Here is a 26,631-nt window from a genome sequence, read left to right as displayed (position 1 = left end):
TTTCCTGGCTTGGGCTTCCACTGGAAGGTTTCTTGGGAGGGACAAGGTGAGCAAGTCTCCCGGAGGTGGTTGTCCTTCCAGCCCAACATCAAGAAGTTTCTGGGGGACCCTTAACTCAGTTTTAATGTTCCCCAATTTTAGAATGTGCCTGAATCATTTGGGGGTAGGGATGAAGAAATGGGATGATAAACACAGGGGAAAAATTTAGCTGGAGAGGCTGTTGAAATACAGATTGCTGTCTGTATGCACCCCCAGAAATTCTGATTTTGAAGGCCTGGGGTGGGGCCTAGTATTCTGCCTTTTTAACAAGCTCTCCAGGTGACCTGATATCAGTGGATTGTGGGCTATATTTGAGCATATCCTCAACAATGCTGTGGAAGATATCTAATCATGTCACATCTCTGCTTGAAAAAATCCTTCACTATTGCTTATAAGATACTGTCAAATGAATCTCAGATTAAGTCCAACTCTATAGCATGGCTTTCATGTTTCTTTATAATTTCCCAGACCCTAGCATTAAGGAGAATGACACTGGGAGACACCATTTCTTATCAAGGAAATAAAACATCCCCAGTTCTCTAGAAAACACTGTACAACATTAATAGGAGGTGGGCATATCCTGGGTCCAAAATAGAAACCAGTTTCACTCCCGCTCCTTCTGATCAGCTCCGAATGTCTCAACATTCCCCAAACATTTCAGTTTACCTCATAAATCTGTGCCATGGCAGATGCCATAACCTCTGTCCCAACTGCTTTCTCCCTCCCAGTGAAATTACGCCCTTCTTTCAAAGCTCGGCTCAAAGGTCTTATCGCCTCTGCTGTGAAGTCTTCCTGAATTCCTCCTTATTCTCTCTCTCACAGGTCCTCGTATGCACCTTTATTACAGCATTCACTCCATTTCTTCAGGTGTCAGTTTCTGCCTAGCATAGAACTTCTCAACTGTTTGTGGCCACTCCCTGGGAGAGATGACACCTTCTCTCCCCTTCCCCACGGGACACTCCCATGGTCAAGCTCAGAGAAGGCAGAGTCCAGAGACCAGCTTTAACTTTGGACTGTTCTCTCTCATTTAGAAAAGCACATTGGGTTGCAAGAATGTTGGAATGATGGACTGTAGTGATAACTGTGGTACTCTGATAAATTGCTTCCTGGGACACCATACATTTCAGCAGAGAATCCATCCTCAATCTGGAGTATGTAGGATAATCCATTCGGAGGTGGGAAGAAAAGATTACAATTTCTATGTATATGCATTTTTTAATCTAAAAATAGGGAAGAAATTAGCCGTCCTAATCTTTTATTTGCAGATGGACCCTAGTGCTCTCACTCATGTGTCCCATATATGGGTGATTTCCTGACGGTGAACAGGGTGGGTTGGAAGTGGCCCTTTTCTTACTTGTTCACTTTTAATGTGCTGTAATGACTGTCCTCCAAGGTCATGGAGTTAGCAAGTAAGAGACCCAGAATTTGAAATCTGACAACAAGTTGTCAGATAAATTAAAGCAACAAGAAAAATGCCAGTGCTGACAGTCCTCTGACGGTAAAGACTCTTCATACTTACATGATGAAATAAAAACAACAATGATCTAATCAGACCTGACAGGAAGACCCAACAGTGAAATTATTAAGAAGTCTATATCAAATATTGATTTCTATGTACTTCTTCCTAGAAATAATAAATCCCTTCCTAAGTGCAGGTAGTGCATTCAGATATAAGCTAATGCTATGAAGCCGTATGGATTAGCAAAACATTTAAAAACTAAGCATTCGGTCCATATCAACAAACCACTACACTTTTTAAAAGCAATGTTTGAAACCATGGGATTCTGAATTCAACACCTCTCAAGACTTCACTAAACTTAATGAAAAATGTTTAGAGGCTTTCCTTTATTCTTTTTTCCTTTTTTATTTTTTTTAAGAATTTTTACCTCTTTTTTTTTTTTTTAAAAGAATTTTTACCAGCAGAGGCAAAGAGCCATATACCACAATGACTAAAATAAAACATGGGAAATCACATGACAAAAAGTATAGTTACTTGTCTACATACATTGTTGGAAGGTGCATGGACAACACTGCCAAGTGTTAGAACAAATTATAAAGTATTGGGCAGCTGCATAAAATACAGATTTAAAAAATGCATATCTGAGCCTTTGGTATTTGTTGGATTGTCTCAGTTATGAAATATACATAGAGTTGCTATGTGTGCATATGTATGTACCATCAAAGAAAAAAATGTATCAGTGAAGATAAATTCTCAACAGAAGATACTTGTAAAATAAAAACAGTGCTTTTGTTTTTGGAAAAACTGTGGAGGTGTCTTCATTGATAAAGTTACTGTTTTGACTAGCATAAAAATTCCTGGGTAAGATACAAATATAGCACCATAAATGAAATTCTTTTACTGTATCATTTATTGGTGAACTATTTTGGCAAAGCCAGAAGTGCATAATATGTGAAAGGATATCATCGGTGGTAATTGTTACAAAAACAAGACTTTTAGGTACAATGCAACCTTACAACGTTTTGTAGTAGGATGGAGAGTCACCATGAAAATATCTTGGTGAAGTGCTTGTAAGAGTTGTCAAGCTTAAAGATGAATTATTCATTTTTTAATCAACAGACAGTTGTTTAAAATTTGCTGACCTCTTCTGTGACCACTGGCTGTCAGTAATGTTACCTAACAAATATTAGAAAAAACAAACTCACTTTATAGTAAAAGGAGAGGAAATAATTGCTTTTTGAAAGTAACTTGTCCAGTGTGGGGCATGAAGGTGAACTTAAAATGAAGGTCTGGGAGGGAGCTGATTTGGAAAACAGAAGTTTGGAAATGTTGCTACTGTTATGTGATGCTGCAGCTGACAGTCATGTGCTCCAACTATAAACTCACACCTGTGTACATTTTTAAAAAAAACTTGGCAGTAGACTTTTAAAATTTTCAAAATGAAGAATATCAGTGGGGCTGGAACCTATTTGCAAAAAAAAGGGCGGGGAGGGACACATTCCAATTAGATCTCCCCACCCCAAAGATTGACATCAGGGAGAAGAGCAATTTATTAGCAATATTTCAACAAAAGTCATTGTATAGTTGAATGAGAATTGTGATTTAGTTAACACAACGGATGAGGTACATCTTCCATTTGGAGCTACCCATCTTTGTAAGGAATCTTTTCAGCTGTGACAACCTTTGAAATCAAGTTTAGGGGGGCTGACTGGTTAGTTCAGTTGGTTTGAGCATGACCTTGTAATGCCAAGGTTAAGGGTTCAGTTCCCCATACCAGCCAGCCACCAAAAAAGAAAAAAATTAAAAAGAAACCAAGTTTAGAGATAAAATTAATAAGATTCTAAATCAAGATTTTAAAAATAGTGAAATATTCAATCAAAATGCTCTCCCCTAGAATAACACTATTTTAGTAAGAGCAAAATGCTTATTTTATCTTGTTATTGAAAAATTTCTGTTTTTGTGGTTGTTTTGTGATTTATATAGTATATTAGTCTAGTAATATGTATAAAATGTATAAGTCAATATTTCTGTATTGGAGTGTGTGTGCTAACATTTTTTTACCAGTGCAGGTACATAATAAAAAAGTGGCTGTTCCTACTGCAGATGGGGAAGCCCTGGGACCTGTCTTCCTCATCCACGTTTCCTCGTGGCCTGCACAGGGCACAGGGAAGGAGGCTCAGCCCCTGGCTTAGCTAGCAGCTGAGTGGCTGGCGGAAGGAATGGAGACTCGCATTGCTAAAGGCACAAACATGCACTTGGGGAATAAAGCACTGAATAAATAAGCATTTGGCAGAGCAATAGAAGCAACCAAACAGTGAAAACTGAGGAGCCTCATATGAATAACACTAATAATAGCTAAATTTATCGAGCACTCACTACATGCCAGGCAGTGCTCCGTGCTTTACCCCTGGGACCTCCCTTTATGACCTCCCAGGTTGGGATGCCAGCGGGGTTGGCTTCACCAGACCTTGTGACGCCTTCTGGAAGGAGGGCTGCCCTGGGGGCAATTTAAGAAACTGCTTGTATTCACTTGTCTCCCTGGGGGATTTCAGACCCAAAGTGGGTCTGTGCCCTGCTGTGTAAAATGAGTTGCAGAAACAGAACCAGAAAAGAAAGGTCGTAATTGAGCCTCTCTATATAATGACGTTATCATTGATCTGATGGTCACAGGAGATACACTTTGAGCTGTTTTCCCAGCAAGTGGAAAAAACCAAGCTGCCCTGCAGGCCTCCCTTCAGGGCAAGGCATCTTGTCCTCTGCCACAAGCCTGGGGCACCTTCCTCTCTAGGTGGCTGACACCCCTCGGCTGCCTCCTTTTTTTGCTACCCACATACAGGGGACAGAGGTGCGGTGATGGCCTGCTACTCTGTCTTCTGAAGAGCACAAAGCACTAAATGGTCTATGCAGGCCCAGCTTCGTGGTGTGACCTGTCACGCAGAGCCCCACATTCGGAAGGGCCTTGTGCTTGGTTTAATGCTGTGCTGAAGCTGTCTTAAAACTATTTTTCAACCAAGGGCACTGTATTTTAATTTTGCACTGGACCCCACAAATTATGTAGCTGGTCCTGGGTCTAGGACGGGACATGGTACTGTGGTGGGCTTGGGGGACTTTCTCCCTCTGGCAGTGGACCCTGGGCCTATTGCCACCTTTGTAATCAAGTCTAGAACTAAACCTAACCTCAAACCAGACTTTGAATATTTGTATTATAAAGTCCCCTGCAGAGTGAGCAGAGAAGGCAGCTGCTTCCAGGGTGATGTGGGGGCTGGGGAAGCAGATCCTGCCCTTCCTTTATTCCTGGATCCTGAGGTGCTCCCCAAGTTTAGGGCCTACCCAAGATGCAAGCATGTGAAGGTTGCATTATCAGCCGCTTTCATTGGCCTTTTGGGACATCAAGAAAGACAGAAAATTCACAAGCGAATTTTAGTAACGCTAGAAGAACAGAGGCACGCCCTGTGGCCATCCTGCCCACTCTTGAGGGTGGGACCTGGGTTTGCTCCACCCAACGGAGGGTAGGTGTGAGGCTGAGCCTTTGCTAGAGATACAGAAGGCCAGCCATCGTATCCTAGGCTTGGGTTAAGAAGGCAAGAAGAACCAGGGTGGGCAATGTACCCTGGAGGGTGGGGATGGCAGGACTAGTGGACACACTTTCAGCCCAGGCTTGCACACAGGGGATGAGAACAATTACAGCTCCCATCTATCAGGCGCCTGCTCTGTGCCAGACCGTTCCATAATTTTCTCATTTCACCCACAGACACCCTTGATGGGTTGGCATCATCCCATTTTATCACAGTCGAATAAATAGGGTCTAAGAATGGGATTAGAATCCCCCTTTGCTCCTAATCCCCAGCTCCCCTATTCCTTGGGCAGTATGGGTTCTTCTAGCACTAAGCCTGACTGTGCTTGAGATTTAATTGATCATGAAGAATGAAATCCAAATGACTGAAACACTGTCCATGTGGGAGATATTTATGGGACGCCTCATTTCCTCTCCTCCTCACTTCCTTTTCCATGCCTGCTCCCCAGCACTGTTTGAGATTGTTCTGACAGTAGCATGCTTGTTGCTTGGTGATGCAGCCGGGGCCTGATAGGGGTAGACCATGGGCTTCTCTAGGAGAGCAAAGAGGCCCTTGACCCTTGGTATGTCTCAGGGCCAGATACCAGAACAGTGGACCAAGCTTACAGTGACGAGTCTTCTGAACATTGCACAAACAGGGTGCACACTTGAGTGGTCTCCTTTTGCTGAGCCCTGGCAAGACAAAATGTTTTCACTAATAATACAAAACTGGTTAATGTCCTATAAGGACATAAAACGGCAACTTTGAGGTTATCTTTTTTACCAGTCAGAAATCCACAAGTCAACATCACTTTATAGTGTCTAGGCTCTAGTCAAATAGTAAACAGAAAATCCAAGCATGGGTGCACTCTAGATAACTAAATATTTCTTAGATGATCTTATTAAACAACATTGACAAGACATGTGGTCATTTATTTCCGAGTTTGGGAGGATCTTCCTTAACAATACTGTACTTTGCTTATCTTATAAGTTTGTGGCGAGGATCAAATGAGAACACATTAAAGTGCTTTGCAAACTGGAAGGGGACAAATTTAATTATTATGATTATTTTACACAGCCCCTGAATCATATATTGGAATTAATATTGACACGGGAAGGAAGGAGGGAGCTAATTATTGAAGACAGTACCTATTTTTTAAAATATTGTTTTTATCTCATTTAATTCTTACAAAAAGACTGAAAAGACACAGAACCTGCTTCAGTTTCTCCGCCTGTAACATCAGGATAATAACAGCACCTACTTCATTGGGCTATTGTGAGAAATAATGAGTGATACAAACTTACTGCAAAAAACGGAGCCTGGTATACAGTAAACACACAAATGTCGGTTTACTACGTGCCTAACCTGCTATTGGAACACATTTACTGAAGTTTATTTTTATTTGATAACAATATGTTTCATTGCTGGAAGTTCTACTTGATTCTTAGTTCTTTCACAAATCTGACCTTATTTTTAAAATAATGCCTTATTCTTGTCTTGTGCTTTAAGTTCCTTTTTGTCTTTAATCTTTCTAAACATACTTATAGTTTTTCGTCAGTGCTACTGTTACATAAAATGTTGTGTGTCTAATCTTGCCAATTGTTAATTCTGATCCTCATTAATGGAGTTTTTTTTTTTTTCTTGTTAAAAGACTTATGTGCGGGGGGAAGAGGGGGATAAGTAGAGATTGGACAAAGGGCATAAAGAATAAGTACAATTTGTAACAATATACATATTAGTAATATTGATTTGATCAACATATGTCAACATTGAATTCCAAAAATATGTATAATCAATTACGATTCAATAAAATAATTAATTAATTAATTAAAAAAATAAAAGACTTATTAGCTCCTCTAACTCCACATCTACACTAGCAAAATAAATCTTAGTCCTTATAGTTAATTTTTTAAATTATAGATTATTAACTAGAGATGTCTGAGTTCTTCAGACCCGCTGCAAGCAGAGGAAGGACGGTACCATCATTACATTGTGAAGATAATGCCCCCCTTTTCTGGATTTTTATTTTATTATCACATTTATTTGCAGTTTGGCTCGATTCACAGCTGAAATCAGTTGCAGTTCTGTATTTTGGGGTTATTCCCCTACCCTGGACACCAGTGTTCATTTTGATGGATGTCCCATTTCATAATGAAAGTACAACTCTGGGCCAGTTTTTCTGTGTTATGATTCTCTCCTCTGGGAAAGGGATAACAGAGGTGTGTAAAACTCCATGACCATGCACCACAGTGCCCACTGCAGCGCAAGCACTCTGTGCCAACCTTTATTAGTGTCATTTTTCTTTGCACTAACCTTTCCCACTAACATTTGTATTTCCAAATCAAATGTAGCTTGACACTATAACCATCATAACAATGCACTCACGGTTAACTCCTGCCCTTTCCACAGTGTTCCCCTAATCTGACTGCCTGGTTTGTCCATCCTCATTTTTTCTGGCTTTCGTGTGTCCTCTCTCCACACCACGCTCACTCGTGTCCCTATCTAGATGGCGTTTTCCCAGTCTCAACAACCCCATTCCTTTGGGTCTCTAACCAAATCATCTCTCCATCTTTCAGAGCTCAATTAAAGTTCCATGTCCTTTATGAAGGCTTTTGACCAAGTTAAATCCAAGCTAATCTTTCTTTCTTGAATTCAAGAGTCTTCATGGGGAGTACCATAGAGTGTAGCTTCCTCAGGATTTGGTGTCTTCGTTCGTGGTGTGCCTGTGGGTGTCATCCGAACTAGACTGAACATTTTCCTAAAGTAAAGACCATGGCACGTATCTGGTGTGTGTAATGCCACCAATTTCAAGTAGGCGCTTCTCATGTATTTTCAATGTTTGGCTTTTTAGCATCTATTTGGTGGGAATTTGAGGCTTGGTTTGTGGTTGTATCTCTCCACAAAATGGGTACTCTCATTTCAATTTTATAGATGAGGAATCTGAGAAACTGGAGCTCAGGCTGGTGAAGGGGTTGGCTCCAAAGGCCACACAGTGTAAATGGTGCATGTGGGATTCTAACTCAGGTTCTTTGTCATCCCAGGCTTTGGGATCAGAGGGTTACTTAAATGCAGATGATAACGTTTACCTCCCTAGATTCTTTTTGTTTTTTATTGAGGTGACACCCACATGATATACAATTTTCCATTTTAAAGTGAATGATTCAGTGGTATTTAGTGCATTCTGAATGTTGGACAACCACCACTTATATTTTCAAAACTTTTCATTACCCTCTCCTGGGTTTTTGTGCAGAAGAGATAATGTGTATAAGGCAGCCAGCTCAGGATCTTGCCCCTAGTAGGGGTAAAATGCATGGCAGCCTGAGCCTGGATCTTCAGACTCTCTCTAGCTTTTTCTCAGTAACCTGCTGATGTAGAAATAGGAATTCTTTCCTCAATTTGGCACCTTCAGAAAATCAGGTTGAGATTATGTAAGGTATTCACATCCCAATCTTTTTTTTTTTTTTTCAAAATGACATGTCAAAATTGCTCTCTTCCAGGAAATTTTTCTAAAGGAGCCTCTCCTATTCTCTAAAGCAATCAGACACATTTACGCACTGATGCCCCAGTACTTAATTGCACACTGTCATGCAGCTTCTTGGGTTTTTTTTGAAGGAGTTTGTCTTCTCAGCGAGGCTGGGACATGCACAAACTTGGAGGCATCACAATGCTCTGCATTGTCCTGGGTACAAAACAGTGCTTAGCAGGTATGTGTAGGATTGAATTGAATGGTAGCCAGCCAGCTTCAGAATTCCAGCCACCAACTGGTGACCAGCATTCTTCCTACCTTTGAAATAGTGGGTTTGGCAGGGATGTGCTCAGTGTGGTGCTGAGATGGCACCTGCTGGGACTGGTCTGGACTCCAGTCTGCTGTCACTTGGAAACCTCTGCCTGAGACAGGCCACGAAAGGCTTCGGCTCCTCTGTCTGTGCCACACAGCAGAGGGAAGGTGAGCGCTTCAAGTGAGCTAACCCAAGAATAGAACAGCTTTGGCCTTTATTTAAATTTGCCAATTCCGGGAACCTAGGTCTGGGAAAAGACCAGGACCTGGTGTTGCGATGATCCCTTTGGCCCTCTATGTCACCAGGTATTGAAGCAAGTCTGTCTGCAGTGGCCAGGAGTGGCTGAAGTAGAGGCGCTGGTGAGGAGTGTGGCTGGGGAATTTGGGGTGAGGACCTGCACACAGGGGCCTAGAGGCCCTCGGCGTCCAGGCTCGTTGGAGGATCTTGCTTCTAGCCGCCTCTCATGCCAACCACGGCCATGATCAAAGCACCGGCTAGAAGGCCAGCTCCTCCCGCCAGTGGGACAGCCCAGTAGATTATCTTGGGGATTTTCCGAGTCTGGTCCGGGAGGAGCCGACTGTTCTGCAGAGTGTAGAGGTACGGGTTCTCCTGTGCAGGAGGAGAGGAGGGTCGGAGGTTACTGGCCTCCGTCAGCCATCCGTCTGCTTTCTAAGACCTGCTTAGTCCCATCCCTGAGATAGTGCATAGCCTCGCACATCTCCACAGCTCTGCCCAACCCACAGGATGGGCATCTGACGTGGTCAACACCCAGCTATAACCCCCTTCTCATTTCTCACCAGCATTTCCTTTCCTGCCAAAGCTAATTTTGAAAGATTGGGAACTGATAGGTGAGTGGAAGAGAATCCTGGGGATCTGGGAGAGCCCCCACCTCTGTCTCCTCCTGGTCACTACTGGACAACTGTTCCATCATCCCATCCCAGGAGTACCCAGGGGTCAGGGAAGGTCAATGGGACAGAACGGCTGGTTCTGCTAGAGATCGAAGAACCCAAAATGAGATGGGCCGAGAGAGGTGGCATTTGGGCTGCCTCCTGGGTTCTCTCCTTCCTCCCACCTCTCCACTTTCCTCTCTCTCAGTGAACATTAATTGAGCACCTGCTGTGTTGAGCCCCGTGCTAGGGGCTGTGATGAGCACCTGAGGGTTAAGACATGTTGTCTTCTCTCATTGTCCAATAGGGAGATGACATGCATACAGAAACAGTCACATCGTAAAGGAGAATGGGTCAGTGTCGTGGGAGGGTACAAACAGAAGAGAGAGACCGTGTGTGTCTGGGGGCAGGAATGGTATGGTAAGATAAGGTGGAACTGCAGCCCAGAGAGGGCAGCATCTGGGTCTGAAAGGAGGTGGACATTTTTATAGGCAGAGACGTGGGGGGTGACCCTCCTGGAGGAGCAAATGGTAAAAATAAAGGCACAGATGTGGGCAATCGTGGGGCTTGTTTGGGAAATGGTCCATTTGCTGGGAGTATAGAGTGTGTATCACAGAGGGACGGGACGCTCCCTGCTGGACTTGGTCAATAGGCAGTGGGGACCAGGCAAAGCTCTCTGGCAGCCTTGACAGGACTGGAATTGCTTTCCAGGAAGGCTGATCTGTGTCTGGCAGCAAGTGTAAGATGGATGGAGAAAGGAAGGGGGAGAGGAGAGCTGGAGAGACAAGTCAGGGCCTCTGTCAGTGGTCCAGGTGAGGACAGTGGGCACGGCCAGGGAGGAGGAGGACGACTGTAGGCTCCAAGACAGACAGTGTGTCTTATCTTTGCCCCTGCAGTCCTCAGCTCCTAGGACAGTGCCTGGCATGGGAGAGTTCCTGGACACATGTTTAAGATCGAAGACAAGTCTGGTCCCTCAGAAGTAATGGGTGACTCAAGTCCCCTGGCCGGTGCTCGCGGGTCTGCCTCCCTGAATGGCTTTCTCACTTCAGTTGGAGCTGCTGAATTCTCCCCACCTCCCTCCATGCTGCCCACACCCCGAGCAGCTGAGAAGTTTCCCTGGCAGTGAGGGAGGTGAGATCTGAACATGCTGGTGGCAAATGAAGGTCACATGATAAAGCCTCAGGAGCAGGACGTTTACTCACCGGAGAGGGGCACTTGAGTTGGGCTCGGCTGTGGGAGAAGTTGTTGAAGGTCGTCTTACGGCCCACTGGCTCCAGCTACAGACAGAAAAAGGACACCTTGACTCTCTCCAAAGCTGAGAGAGGCTTCCCAGTTGGAGGAAGTATCTCCCACCAGATTCTCTCCTTTGGAAGGGTGGGTTGAAACCAGCCAAGTGGCAAGACACAGACCGAGACCAGCAGCCAGGAGCTGACTGGAACCGACTTCTGACTCACAGGATGACAAGCCAGAGTCCGTCAGAGCAGGGTGGGACTCTGAGTCTATGCTCCTGGATTTACCGAGGAGGACCCCGAGGCACAGGAGTGACTGACCTGTCCAGAGTCCACAGTGAGTTCGTGGAAGGGCTGGGACCAGAGCTTCCCTTGTCTGGCTTCCCTTGTGGGTGGCTGTGATTGCAGACACAGTATTTTCAATTTTCTAAAATGGTGATAACCATATTTACCAACTTCTCAGAGTGCGTGGGGCTAGTCAATTTCGGGACAACTTTGAAAACATGTTGGTTTCCATGACATCATTACTACACTTGGCTTGTCAACCTTTCTCACTTGAGCTACTTTGTATGTTTTTCACACAGATGAAAAAATTTACTTGAAACATTCCTGGGAGTAACTGTGGTTCAGATGGGGTCTGCATGTACTTTTGATCCCAGGACCCCCTAAGAATGAGCTGGATGCCCCATCCCTGGCATCAATAGCCTGTAGCCTGCCCCCTGACATGTGGCCAGCACTGAGAAGAATGGACCCCTGGCACTGTCACCTATTTGCAGACTCTGTCCTGAAGGTCTAGCCTCACCCATGACAGAATCTGCTTCCCTGCCTGTTACTGACCACCAGGTACTGCCCAAGAGAGAACTGAAAGTACGCTCTCCAAGCTAGTGACCACACTGGCCCCTGATATCGCTTTCTGTTGGCATAAGGCCTTCTATATCTGTTTCCTAGTAACACACTTAGGGGAGGAAGGGTGGCCCTGGTCCTGGGGAGATGTCATGGTGACTGGACTGAGCACAGGGGTCAGATTGCTGGGGTCCTGGTTCTGCTGATAATGAACTGTGCAGGCTACTTAACCCACCAAGGTTAGGGCCAGACAAGAAATCCGCCCTTGGGTAGATTGTGAGCATCAAATGAGAAGATGACACAAAAGCACATGAGAGCAGGGGGTGGCTTACACACGTGAGATAGTGTTATGTCCACTTTCTTAGAGCTGAGGAAACTCGAGCCTATTGTAACAGAATCACCTAGTGACAGAATGGGTGCTAAAGGTCAGGTTGGCAGATTCCCAGTGATATTTCAGGAACCCAGGAACTAATTGGCACAGCAGAAGGTCATGATCACATGGGTTTGAGCACATCAGTTTCTCCCTTTCTGCTGGTTCCTTCCATCAGCGCACAAGCTACTCTGATATCTCCCATCCTTTGCCTGCCCTCTCCTCCCACATCCCCTCCACCTGCCTGGGCTATTCCTCCTCATAACTTCCTGAGAAAGTTGTCTGTAGTCACTGGCTGCACTTCCCGACCTCCCGATCTCTCTACCATTTGTTCAGATCAGTCTACAGTCTCCATCACTTGACAAGCTCTGGTCAAGGTAGCCAGTGACCTTCATATGGTCATTTTGTCTTCATCTCACTTGGCTTCTCAGCAGCACTTGTCAAAGTTGACACCCCCTCTTGCAACACTCACTTCTCTTGGCTCTCTGGACATGCATGCTCCGCGTTCCCCTCCCCTGTTTCCCCCCCCACCCCCTCATCTCTCACTGGCATCAAAAGTTGGAATGAAAGCCCTAGGGCTTGGTAGTTGGCCCTACATTCTTTTCTACCTATTCTTTCTCTAGGAGCTCGCAATTAATCCCACGGTTTAGAATATCACCTTTATGCTAAAGATTTTTTAAACCTCCAGCTTTGACCTCTTCTCTGAGCTCCAGACTCCTATATTTAACAGCATACCTAATACCTCTTTGTGGACATCTGGAAGGCAGTTCGCACTTACCATGTCCAAAATAGAACCCTTGACTTTTCCCTCCCTAGCCGGTTGCTCTCTACCAATTCAACCATTCATCTGATTTCTTAGAACCCCAAACCAAAAAATCATCCTTTGTCCCTCTTTTCCCTCATCCATCAACCAGTCCAAAACACATCCCAAATCTGACCACATCTCTCTGTCTCCACAGCCATCACCCTGGTCCCAGACACCTTCATCTCTCGCCTGAACACCAAGTGGCCTCCTAATGGTCTTCCCAGTTCCACTCTTGCTTCCTCCCAGTCCATCTCCATGCAGCAGCCAGAGCGTACAGCAGAGCATAGCACTCCCTGTTTAAAAGCATCCAAGGACCTGGCCCCTGCCCACCTCTTTGACCTTGCTAGCTTCTCTCCACTCATACTGGCCTTTAAGTTCTTCAGACACTTAAGCTCATTCCTGATTCCAAGCCTGCATAGGTCCTATTTCCTCTGTCTAGAACACTCTGGCCCCAGATCTCTGCCTGCCTGGCAACTTGTGACGTTCAGTTCACAGTTTACGTGTCAGTTCCTCAGTGAGGCCCCCATATTCCCCACCATTTCTGTCACATCACCCTGCTTGATTTTTTTTTAAAGCCCTGAATGTGGTCAGAAATTACCTTGTTAATTTGTCTACTTGTTTATTCCCTGTCTTTTCTCCACTAGACTGTATGCTCCATGACAGCAGGGATGTTTTCCTTTTCACTGCTGAATATCTGCACCTGGAACGGTACCTACCACACAGTGGTGCTCAATGAGTAGTTGTTGGATGGATGGAAGGATGGATGGATGAATTGAAGTCAGGAAGCCCTAAGGGGAGAAGCTGAGGGGAAGACGGCCTGGAGCTGACCACAGGAAATGGAGCTGTTTCTCCTAGAACCAACTTTTCCTAAGCCAGGCACTGTGCATAGCGATGGCATAGAAAATGACAGGACTGGGTAGGGTGCAATGGAGCTGGGAGGAGCACTGGCTTGCTCTGGGGATTTGGAGGAGGCTTCTTGCAGAAGCTGGCACCGGAGTTGAACGTTGAGGTGGGCGAGAAGGGCAAGCAAGTTAAGGGGATGAGCAAGAGCAAAGACACAGGTGCGGAACAGCTTGGGTGGTGCAGGGAAGTCCAGGAGTTCCTAGATTGCAAAGTGCGAGGCAGAGCTGGTGGGAGAAGAAACCAGAGAGGCCAGCTCCTGGAAGGCCTCATGCGCTGTGCTGAGCGGCCTGGCCTCCTCTGTCCTTCGGAGGTGGGAGGCCTTGGAAGTTTGAAAGCGGGGAAGTGACTTGGTCTGGTTTTCTTTTATACATATTACTTGGTTGCCCTCTGGAGAACAGATCTGAGGCAGTGCTTTGTCAAGCCTGCACGTTAAAATCATCTGGAGAGTTTTTGAAAAGTACTAAATCCAGGTCCCACCGCAGGCTAATTAAGTCATTCTCTGGGGGTAAGCCCAGCCAGGCACTGTGGGGTTTTTTTGTTGGTGGTGGTTTTTTTTTTTTTTTAAGTAAACTTTTTATCGAAGCTAACATACACAGAGAAACAAGTACAAATCATAAGTGAACAACTGATAAATTTTGATAAAGTGAACATACCGGCATCCAGATCAAGAAACATAATACTTCCAGGACTCAGAAGCCCCCTTCCCACCACCTTCCGGTACTATTCACCCTCCAGTGAGAGACCACCATACTGACTTCTAACCCCATGTATTAAATTGCTTGATTTTGGAATTTATGTAGATTGTTGCATGTTGTTGAAGTTCATTTATTCTCATTGCCCTAACATTTGATTGCGCGAATGTACCACAGTTTATTCATTCTGCTGGTGGTGGACATTTGGGGAGTTTCCAGTTTGGGGCTATTATGAATAGTGATGCTATAACAATTCTTGTGTGTATCTTTTGGTGGACACGTGTATACCTTTCTGTTGGGGATATACCTAGGAGTGGACTTGTTGGGTCACCGGAAATATATATGTTCAGTGTTACTAGATATGCTAAAGTGTGTTCCAAAGTGGTAGTAGGCACTAATTGTTTTTAAAAGTCCCCAGATAATTCCAATATGCAGCCACAGCGGAGAACTGCTGTTCTAAGAGCTGTAAGTCTGGGAAAGGGAGGCGCATTAGGAGGCTGGAGTTGTCACCCTACACCTGGGGAGATGCAAATATAAGCTGAGAGTAGGATTTCTGCAGAAGAGGGAGTCAGCAGCAGTGGAGGAATATGTCTGAGAAAAGAGAAGGAAAAGCTCCTTGAGAAGACAAAAGAAGGCACAGGAAAAGGAATCCATCCACTGGTACTGCTGGTGTTTTCGGCTTTGCTTTTGCAAAGGTCTCTGGAGAAGGAGGGCACCCTGGGAACATCAGCCAAAGCCTGCAGACACTATGTCACAGCACTTTAATTATGAGACATGAATTCACTGGTTATATATGCACTTATCAGGTTGGGGGCTGAGGGAAGGGCTGTGTGTGGCCAGGACACTAGGGGAAGATGTGGAAAACCTTAACTCTAATCCTGTTGGGACCCTAACTAGCCGGCTGTGTGATGTTGGGTGAAATGCTTCGTGCCTCTGTATTTTAGTTACAGAATGTTCTGGCTAGATGAATTCTCAGATCTGTTCCAGTTCTAACAGCCCATCATTTATTTTATATCACTTTAGGGGTGAAAATCCAGTAAGAAGATGATTTGAAAAGTTGGCGTAGTGCTATAGCTTTGTGTCTGAAATAATTTTGGATGAAAACATTGGACTATATAATTATTTCCCCCAAATTATATAGCATAGAGGAAGAAACTCGTGGATGATTTTAGTCTTGTTTTGCTTTGTTTTTGTTATTTTTAAATTCAGGGTATGGCTGTGGTAATAATGGATGGGGAATCACAGGAAGTCTTGTCTTCCCAGTACAGTTCTATAGCAGTGTTCACCTTTTGTTCTCATATCTAAATCCCTCCCACTTGCCCGTATGAAGTAAGAGCCTCACCTGGGTGAATGGGAAGGACTACTGAGCTGCCTTGGAAGAGAAGGCAAGAACTATATTGTTCATTCACACAGAAAGAGACCAATGGACTCTCATGTTCGAATCATCAATACGGCCATTGAGCCCGAGAAGATTCCTGCACGTTCCCCACTTTGAGCACACTTGGAGGACCCTGATGGCAAAGCTGGGAAGGAAAGGCCAAGGGCTTAGCTCTCCTGGCTTTTCTTGGAATCTGTGGATTCCCCCAAGGTCTTAGGGGAAAATGGGACAGGGAATAGATAGATACCTATTCATTGGGGGGATTTTAAAAAAGAATGAAGTCACATGGCTCAGCCACTGAAGGACAACGAGACTTCAAAACAAAATCCACAAAGAAACATAACTAGGCTCAGGAATTATAGTGTGCAAACTTTGATCTAAAAAATTACTGTGGGGGTGGGGAAGGTTGGGAGGGAAGTCAACGATATTTTGATTGTGATTCAGAGTCCTGGGCTGAAAGAGTATGATGGAAGTTTCAGGAACAGGCAGGTATGTGGTATCAACAGGAGGAAGACCCCAGGACAACAAAAGTAGAGGAAAGCTGAGTCTGCAGCTAAACAGGCCGAGGACGAAACCTGCTGACATGCTGTTTGGCCAAGAAGAGGTTGTTAGCAAGACGGAGGTGGTGTAGCCAAGGGAAAAGTCAACATCGTGAGTCAGCCGAGTAAGACCCTGGGCACGCTGGGCGAGCTGGCAGGTGTGGGCACCTGCACGGTGGCTGGCAGAGACACCATGGCCCCGAAACTGCCGTATAAGCAGCAGGAGTGTAGATTGTTTAGTCGTCATGGGAGAAACGAGGGAACACGCAGGTCGGGGTGGGGATTGGGTTATCCACCAAGCCTAGATCAAAAGAAGCCTTTGTGGGAAGTCATTTCATTTGCTCTGCACAAGAGGATCCAGTTGTTGCGGTGACCAGCCAAGCCCTGTGCAAACACAGCTGATCGTTTAGTGGCGAAAAGGGGAGGGGTGAGGCATAAGGACAGACGTTCCTGTGGCCCCTGTGCTGCATGTTCCTGGGAAAACAGGCTGTGTGCATCTTTACTTTTTTTTTTTTTTTTTTCCTGAAAGGAGAGGAAATTGAGAAGGGACTGAGAGTGGGGTGGGAGCTGCATCTTTAATTTTGCTGTTTAAAGAAATAATGGTTGGGAATGTGTTGAGACTGGAGTGTTGGAAGGGTATTGGAGCTGACATTTGTTGAATGCTAATTATTCTGGGTTCTGCATATACAGTATCTCAATTTTCTAAGATCTGTGTCGTTTTCACTGTTACAGATGTTCATACAGATGGTCAGAGAGATCATTTGCTCAGCGTCACACAGTAAGTGGCTGAAGCTTATATTTTGATCCAGTCTATCTGATTACAAAGTTACTCCCTCTAGTACCTGGGCATTGCTGAAAGAATAAAGAACAAAATGTGTGCATATATGTTTCCACAGGGTGGTATGTGTGTGTATAAAGTTGAATACACACACATGTAAAGTGTACTGCCATTTTGAGCTTTGGGGAGAAAGGAGCCTTGTCAGCTAGTAGGTTTGTCACTGTGGGACTTAGAGTCAATATCCTTAGATTGCCCCCTTTGACACAAGCCCCTCAGGCCCTCAGCCACTCACCATGTTGTTCCAGAGTGCAATGGCCATCTGGGCATGACCACGTTCTGAGAAGTAGAAACAGTCCTTGGAGAAGAAGGTGAGGTCAGCGGTCCCTTTCTGTGACCGAGGACAAGGAAATTACCATCCAGGGAGAAGGCACTGCTCCCTGCCCCTCTCCTCCCAGAAGGTACCCAGGGCATGCCTCCTTTCAGCCTCTCAATGTTGCTGCCCACTGGCTCAGATATTGCTGGGAAAATTCCCAGATTTTGGATTTTCTTTTTAACAGACATGAATTGTAGCTGTCCACAGACACAATCCATCCCTTCAGCACCCCTGGCATAATAGTTGAAAATCAGTATTTTTAGGAAGCTTTCCATTCTACCCCAATCCAGCAAATATCAGGTCCATGCCTGGGGAGTATGGTCACTATTGATTTTCTACTTTTCTTTCCAAGTACATCTAAATTCCAATCATGCCAAAAAAAAAAAGAAATAAAGAAAAGCAGAAAAAGCAACTCTTGGGAGTCCTCTTGGAGAGAGATGGTCAAGAAAAAGCCCACTTACAGAAGGAAATACATTCACCGCCAAAGACAATGCCTCCCCACACCCACAGCTCACCTCATTCAGCGGGAGGAGAGTGTTTCGGAAGAAAGGCTGCACGACAACGGCAAAGTCCTCGCGCTGCAGGTACTGGCGCCAGTAGGAGAACCTGGAGATGGCACTCTGGGGATGGGAGGAGGTTGCTCAGCCCTCGTGGCAAGGCTGGCAGACAGGGTCTATTCCTGTGGCCTTGGGCAGCTGTGTTGGGGGGAACCCACCCTGGACAAAGGTGACTTAAAGGAGTCACTTTAATACGATCCAAACGTTCCTGAACTCTGCACCTGTTCGTGAGCACCTGCATTTTGAGGCTCTACGCTGGTCCTCAGGACCAGAGATGAGCTGAATCTAGTGGTCCCTGGTTGGAGAAGCTCCCCATCTGCAGGGCTCCACCAGCTCATTGTGAAACCTCTGCAGGGCTGGGTCTGAGCCACTGACCAGGCTGCCTGGACCAAAGGCCACCCCAGCTCTCACTGCATGAAAAGGTGGATTAAAACATGGGCTCCATCCAGTTCACATCCAGCTCACATGGGGAGCATCTCAACACTGGCTCCCCCAAATGCCTGTGAACTTTGGGGGATGAGAGTCCAGAGTCATTAGATTTTTTAAGTGCCAAAAAGGGAATGTAAAAGGAATAGACTAGATGTACTTATCCTCAAGGAGTTTATCATCTGTTTGGGAAAATGGGACAAGATGTAAAAACATTAGAACCAGAGAAGGCTTTAAGGCCCCTCGACTGCAGGCTGAGTTTGGTGTGGGGAGCTATCTGAGAGTGAAGCTTACTCAGGGGAAGCTTCTTCGAGGAGGAAGGAAGACTTGCCTCATGAATGAAGATGGATCAGTTTCCAGAAAGGCTCAGGGTGGGCATGTCCAGCGAGGGAAAGACAGGAGCAGACAGGACGGGGGTGGGAAGAATTTGAGGTGGGGGTAAGTAGGGTGGGGCCAAGCCTTAGGTTCTTAAGGAGGGGAGGGCGGAGTGGAGTAGAAAGGAGGGAAGCAGGGAGGCCAGGGCAGTGACCGCCATCCCTCTCCTCCTTGGGTAGCGGTGGTGCCCATAATGCTCAGTTCTGGGTGGGGGCTGGACCCACCACATGGAGTCTACTCTGGGAGCCCAGTGCTGCTCACAACTGCTGCTCAGGCCTGAACCAAGGCTGGGAGGCGGGGACTCTCCCAGCTCCCACTTTGGGATTTCTCTCTCCCCTCCGTCCCTGGTCTTGGTGCTCAGTTTGCCTGGATAAGGATTTCAGGGGCTGTGATCTGCCTTTCAGGGAGTGGCTGGCTCTCAGTCAACCCCTGCTGAACACCCGATTTGATTTCTGAGTCCTTGCTCAGGGAGCACAGGGGCCTCCTGGACAGCCGGGCAGGAAGAGGAGGGCTGTGGGCTCACCTGGAAGTTCCAGTTCACTTTCTTCAGTTCCAGCATCTCTGGGGAGTTTTGAGAGTGTCTGAGGCAAGAGCAGTCACTCCTGGAAGACAAGGAACCCTGTGTCGAGGTTCTCTGGGGTGGCCGGGCTCTGTCGTCCTGGGAGGGTGACTGTCACAGAGGAAGCAGCTCCCCACAGGGACCTGCAGCCCGTGCTGCCTCACATGGGGTAGGAGCAGGGAGCGACACACAAGACCCCCCAGAACACACCCCTAGCTGACTCCTGGACCCAGGTCACAGAACCATATTGCAGGGCATGAGGTCCGGAAGGTGCTCACTTAGAGAGAAGCAGAAGAGCCGATGCTGGGTCTCCTTGCAGAGAGGCTGCCCACTCCCCTTGCCCTTGTCCACTCCTTCCCAAGCCTGTGGCCCCTGAGATCTCTCCAGAGAATGACTGTCTTTTGGTTTGGAATCACTCTTGTTCCTGAGGCCTCTCAGCTCTAGCTCTAACTGCATAGGACTCTTCCTCAGGGCTCCAGCCCACTGGGAAGCTGGGGAGGGTCAACCAGCTTGAAACACCTCCGACAAGGTGGAACACAACACCAGCAGACTCTGCAGGAACCATCTGGATCCCCCAACCACTGGCCACTGCAGCTGGGGGCAGGGTTCCCAGCGAGCATGGGAACCAGCTGGTCACCTTCACTGCAAATCCACTCGACTCCAGATAAGACTCCTCAGCTCCCTGCAGAATCTTCTCCCCCACAGCAATAGTCACACAAACTCTGGGGGCCCCTCTGGCCTCAGCTTTAATGAATTCTAGCCCCCAACAGGAATTCTTGTCTTGCCTGCCAGTGCCTTGCCTCTAAGCCCAGATTTCAAGGACAGATCCTGTCAAGGACAGAATAAAAACTACTGTTTCCTGAGAGTCTCAGGTGGACCAGTCACCTTCCATGCATTTATTTCTCAGCTTCCCATCCACCCTGTGAGGAAGGTATCCCCATTTTACAGGTGAAGAGTAAGAAGCCCACAGAGATTATATGGTGTGTTCAAGCTGCCATAGCTCCTAAATGGCAGAGCTAGGACTTGAGGCCAGATGTATCTGTCTTGAAAGCTCATTGCTCTATGCTGCCTCTCAACAGGGAGCAACTTGCCAATGTTGGACTTTGGAATCATAGACAATGTCAGGGAGCTTTAAGAATAATTTGGTCTGTCTCTCTGACTTTACAGAAAAGCAAACTGGGGTCCAGAGAAATGAAGGGGCTTGCATACAGTAGGCATTCAATAATGCAGAGGCACTTCCAAATGGTTTTCCAAGCCCTGGGGTAATTGCTCATGTCTGCCCTCTGGCCAGGCCTGTCTGGCTCTGCCTGTACTGGTCTCCTCCTCTGGCGTCTGTGAGCCCTCCTCTCCCCAAGTGCCCTCGCCCATAGTCCGTGACCCATCCACTTACTGAGTTGCCAGCACGACACATTTCCCTCTCTGACCCTGGTGCAGGACAGCCATATCCATGACCTCCACCACATTGACGAACACCCTTGGAAGCTGTGGACAGCAGAGAGGTGGGCTTCCTTAGTCCCCAGGCAGTTCTGGGGAAAGGGCACTGGCCACTGCTGGAAGGAGCCTGGGGGATCATCTATAATCTACCTTGCCCCTCCCCAGTTTTACCAATGAAGGAACTGAGGCCTAGAGAGGGGAATGTAACTTGTATTATCTCACTGAATCTTCTTTAGTGCTCCCACTTCACAGGTAGAGAAGCTGAGACACAGAGCAGTCACTTGCCCAAAGTCACATTGCTAGTAAGCCACAGTGCCCAGCTGAAAACCAAGGCCAACTGACTCCAGAGGCAAGCTCTCTGGTGCTGCACAGTCTGGTTAGAATTTCCTCTGCAAAGGAGCTTGGAGCTGCCTGCCTCCCATGCCATCCAGGTTACCACTCATGGCAGTCTCTGCTCAATGTGCATCTAACTGAACAAAACCTGCCTTGATGCACCCAGGGAGGGAACCCCCCAGTGAGGGAGCAGACAGGCAAGTTGCTGGGAGGACCCAGGAACGTGTAGCTGCTCTTTCCTACCTTCTCATAGAGGATGTCCAGGGCCTTTTCGATGTGCTTAATATACTCCCTGGCTGGGTGGGTCACCTGTGAAGAAAAAAAGGGCTCTCTTCAGACCCCGGCTTCCACTCTGAGAAGAGAACAAGAGCACAGGAGAGCCCTGGGGCTTGGGCTGAAGGCAGAGTAGGTACAGAGCTGGTTCTGGCCAGGCTGGGAAGCCTAGTCCTTGCTGCTGATTGACACAGAGTCTCTTGTAAGAAGCCATCCCTTGACCCCTCCAAGACACCATGAACAATCCCCACCCCCACCACACATCTCAAACCCAAAGGCAGACTCTGATGGGGCGGGGCCTGGCGACTTCTCCAGCCACTTTCAGTGCCCCTGACGACCACACTCTTTCCTCTGGGCTCTGGTCCATGCTGGTCCCACTGTCTGGAACCCTTTGCTCTCCTGTATCACCCTAACTTCCATTATTCCTTATGACTCAGCCCAAGGGTCTCTTCCTCTGACCCATCTCCCTGACACGAGGCTGATTTAGAGGTGCCCCATAGCATCCTGGGTGATGTGTATAAGGTAGATAGTAGATGCTCACTAAATGCTTGCTGACAGAATCTTGGGGCTTTATAGTGTGAGGAAGACAAGCATATGTTTTTGGATATGGCTCTGAGCTCCTTAGGAGGTTTCAGAAGGAGACTGATACCCGAGGGTGGGTGGTGGCTGGACGTTGTCATACTAAACACAGAAGAATTCAAGTGCAGGGAAGCGCCCAGGAAGCAGCACCAAACACTCCTGCAGGAGGCGAGAGCTCAGGCAGCCTGTTAATTTTTGAGACAAAGTGCTGAGACCAGGTGAGATTATGTGTGCTCAGTGTTATGTGCTGGGTGCAGAAAAGTGCTCCGCAGATACCTGATCTCTGATGAGTTCCTGCCCACAGCTACCTGAATGGGTGCTGGGAGTTGGGGTGGGGTGGGGGAATGAGCAAGAAGACAGTCCATGCTGAAGAGTTAAAACAGGAGAGGTACTGTGGGTGTCCAAGGGTTTCTGTCCCCACCCCTACCCCCTGTCCTTTCACACCTTTCACAAAAAGATGCTCTCAGGTGTATAAACCTGACTGTTCGCATGGGGAGCTAGTAAGGGCATTTCCCTACACCAAGTGTCTGCAGGCAGTTCTGGGATCACTTCTGGTTTCCAGGCATCCCCGGTGTCAAGGCCACAGCAGTATTTAAATTCTCATGGGGTTGGGTCGCTTCTGCATCTAGTGTGTGGGCGATGTGAGGAAGGATAATTCTCAGCAAGACTTTGCTCGTTGGTCTCCAAGAGCCATGAGGAGTGACAAATGCCTTCTTCTCCCCACCCCACGTGACTGTCAAACATTCTACTGGAACCTCTGAGTGAGGGCAGCTGCCTTTTTCTGGCCAAATCAAATACAGGATGTCCTCAACTTAGAACAAGTTGTATTCCAAAAGTTATAACTTAAAATTTGTAAGTCTGGACAAATTCCCCATGGAAACATTAGGAACGGGGCTGGGTTCCAGGGCCAGCTGGCTGAGGTTGGTTAACTTGTGACATCCCTGGAGGGCAGCAAGCCACCTTATCAGGACTAGTTCAATGTTATCCAACCCCATTTATAACATTGTTTCATCTTCCCCTCCCCCCTCAAAAGCTAAAACAAACAGGCCAGGGACTCCAGGCAAGCCTGGGTGGGAATTGCTAGTTACCTAGCTGGAATATGTGTGTGTGTGTGTGAGTGTGTGTGTGTGAGTATGTGTGTGTGTGAGTATGTGTGTGTGAGTGTGTGTGTGTGTGAGTGTGTGTGTGAGTGTGTGTGAGTATGAGTGTGTGCGAGTGTGTGCGTGGGAGAGGTGGCCTCTTCAGCAGCGCCCAAAGAGCGGGTCCATCTAGACCTTCTTCTGGAATCGGGGAACCACCGCGGCTGCTCTCCCAGGGGTCATTCAGGCAGTAGAAAAGGCCAGGCCTCACCCAGCGTGTGAGTCAGATGCATGGGACTCCCATGAGGGAGAAGCATGGGTGGGGGCCAGGGCCTGAGCAAGGACAGGACAGAGGTCAGCAAATTCCTTCCCAGCTCCCCCATGGAGTTGGTCAGGGGCCTACCCGATTCTCGCAGTAATGACACAAGTCGTTGCCCCCAATGAAGAGTGTGACCAGCTTCCAGTCTTTCTGCAGGTTGATTTTCTGAGGGGACAGAAGATCCTGAATTCAGGCCTTGGTGGGGGGCACGTTCAGGTGGTGCCTACCAGGCTAGCCAGCCAGCCCCCTCCCTGGTGCCTTTCACCCTCTTTGTGGATTTCTGTGGAGAGAAGATGCACAGTGGGGCCCCCCAACCCTGAGCCTGGTGCCTCAGGAGAGAAGCTCGACAGAAATGTATGTCTGCTCACACAGCACAGAAAGGCTGTTTTCCCCCTGAAATCGTCTAAAGAAAGCTGCAGCCCACCGAGAAATAGAGAGTGGATGGTTCCACACTTCCCTGAGCCCATGAAAGGCCAAGCGAATAAATAACCCCTGAAATGCGATCTAAAGGCCTTCAAAAGAGCTGGGGGCAAAGATACGGTTGGAAGCAGAAGCCCAGTGCTGCGTCCTGGAAGAGCTCTTAGGCGCTGAGTCCGAGAAGGGGGGTTTGGAGGAAGAGCCCAGCATGGACTGAGAGGTGGGGTGGGGGCTGGGGAGGCCCCCAGAAGAGCTGATTTCCCACTCAGGCACCACCATAATAGGAGTCCTGCCAGGAGCTTAATTCCAAGGCATAAACCCAGTGCATTAAAAAAAAAAGTGCTGGTGAGAAGTTTCAGAGGGGCCGGGTGAGTGGGAAGGAGGAAAGATTGGACTGGAATCAGCAGCCTGTTTTTAGAACCTTGTGTTTACATAATAGGGCTCTGAGAAGCCAACTCTTGGTTAAAGCAGGAAGCTGCCAGAGGCCAAGACTGAGATCTCAGCCAACTCTGCTCCACCTCACCCTACTGCAGCCGGCCCTAGGGGTGGAGATGCCTGGGTCAAGAGGGCAAGCAAAGCGGGAGCCTCTGTGGGGAGGCCTGCTCCTTGGGGGGTCCCTGTGGCCTTTCTTAGCGCCAAGCCCAGAACAGGAGTTGCTATGGCACAGAGGGGGTTCTTATAGGGCTGTGTTACTCTCCCCAGCCAATTGGGCACATTTCAGGGGTGGCCTGGGTCCTGTACTCACGGGGCTGTTTTTCATTAGTGTCACCAGGTTCTGGGCCTGGACTGGCATGTCCCTAGTCAGGGAGAAGAGAGGGGGGTGTTAGAGCTGGCTCAGGAGCAAGGGTTCAAGCCATGGGATTTTAGCCTAGGAGGAGAGGTGCTTCAGGACGAATAAAGTTATACAAAGTTTGTTCCTTCAGAACGTATCGAAAGGCTTTCCATTCTCAAGAAATCTCAGCCTAGTAATAATCAAAGGCCTGCCATGGGCCTCGGGGCCACTTTGGTCCAACGGGGGCCACTTGGGTTGAGATCTGGTCAACCTTCCCACCAGGGTTCTCCCCTTACATTTCATCAGGCTTTTGCATTGCAAGTGGAGCCCGTTCATTTCTTATTCGGTTGCCTATTTTAAGAATAACCTTTTGTATATTTGAACAAAGACACAGCCCTAAATTATCCCTCAGCTTTCTCCTTTCCAGGCTTAATGACTCCTTTAATCTTTACTTCTGATCCCCACTCTCTGCTCTTTAGTCCTTTCGTTTTTCTTCTCTGTAGTTACTCCAGATTTCTCTATCATTCCCCATCTCTTTGCTTTTTATTTATTTATTTATTTTTGCCCTTCCAACAAAGTAGGATGGGGGAGACAAATAAGATCTCCTTTCCTCCCCCACATGTCTGCCATAAACAAAATGATGCCATTGGGTGTTCTGGATAAGAGATATATACGTCGATAGAATACTACTCAGCAATAAAAAGGAATGAACTATTGATATAACCAACAACATGGATGAATCTCAAATTAATTTTGCTAGATGAAAAAAGACATGAAAAAAGAGTGCCTATTCTTTGCTTTCATTTATATAAAATTCTAGAAAAATCGAATTAATTTATAGTGACAGAAAGCAAGTTAGTGGTTGCCTGGGGAGTGGGGTAGAGACAGGAAGGGGTGGGAGGGAGAGACTACGAAGAGCATGAGAAGACTTCTGTGGGTGATGGACATGTTTGTTACCTTGATTGTGGGGATGGTCTCACAGGTGTACACATGTGTTGGATTTATCAGATTGTATACTTTTCATATGTGCAGTTTATTGCGTGTCAATTTTACCTCAATAATGTTGTTTTTTCTTTTTTAGAAAAAGATATGTATATGAGAAGTTAAGTCAACAAAAGGGATACAGCCAATGGAAGCTTCCTTGGAAAAAGTCATAAAAGGAGTAACTGTACAGGATGGCCATTTAAAATCTTTGCATGTCCACAGTCAGCTGGGCACATGGCCAAGCACGCGTGACATCATCCCTGCCCTTGTTTCTCATTAAGAAGAATTTGTACACCTAGGATCATATCCCATACACCATTGCTATAGAGGGGCACATCAGAAAGCTATAAAGCAAGCTTGTCCTGGTTAAAGGTGATCACAGAAGTGCCTATAACCTTTTAATAGGTTCAAGACATGACTGAGAGCATTCATGGGTGATACGCCCCCACGGGTGGTGGCGGGGGGAGGAATGTCTACTTCCTCCCTCTTCCTAGTCATCTCCATCCCACCCTTCAGGCCCAGACTGAGTCTTGCGTCCCCATGAGCCTTCTCTCTGGGCTCATTTACCCACATCTCTTTTATTTCCTTTTTTACTCCAGCAACTAGGGATTCTACTCTCAGCTCTGCCACTAACTTGCTGTGTGAGCTTTCACAAGTTACTGGACACTGGTAGGGTTGCCTTTTTTCATGTTTTAAAGAAACAGATTGGACCAGATCATTTTGGGGGTCCTTTCAGGGTCTACATCCGTCTTTAGACTGTCCAGTTCATACTTTACACTCTCCTGTTCTCTCAGCTGCACTCCACGACTTAAGTACCAAATTATTTCAGTCTGCAATGCTGCCATATTAAACACTGCCTTTTTGGGAGGGAGGTTTTGGTGATGGGGAGCAATAAC

At 47.0% G+C, this 26,631-nt stretch overlaps 1 protein-coding gene across 1 annotated transcript in view; it reads right to left on the bottom strand.

Annotated features, from left to right (window-relative positions):
* Positions 1–9,028: 9,028 nt before the first annotated feature.
* The window catches only part of PLB1 (phospholipase B1), a 123,405-nt gene continuing 105,802 nt past the window's right edge, over positions 9,029–26,631 (bottom strand). The window contains 9 exon segments of the mRNA XM_063079006.1: positions 9,029–9,440; positions 10,921–10,995; positions 17,548–17,643; positions 18,144–18,248; positions 19,510–19,588; positions 20,936–21,027; positions 21,556–21,621; positions 23,647–23,727; positions 24,725–24,776. Coding sequence (XP_062935076.1) covers positions 9,240–9,440; positions 10,921–10,995; positions 17,548–17,643; positions 18,144–18,248; positions 19,510–19,588; positions 20,936–21,027; positions 21,556–21,621; positions 23,647–23,727; positions 24,725–24,776 — 847 coding nt within the window. The 3' untranslated portion in view covers positions 9,029–9,239.

This window comes from Cynocephalus volans, chromosome 14 (assembly GCF_027409185.1).
Source record: "Cynocephalus volans isolate mCynVol1 chromosome 14, mCynVol1.pri, whole genome shotgun sequence".
Taxonomy (NCBI): Eukaryota; Metazoa; Chordata; class Mammalia; order Dermoptera; family Cynocephalidae; genus Cynocephalus; species Cynocephalus volans.
Note: the sequence above shows the minus strand (reverse complement) of the source record. Positions and strands in the feature narration are given on the sequence as shown.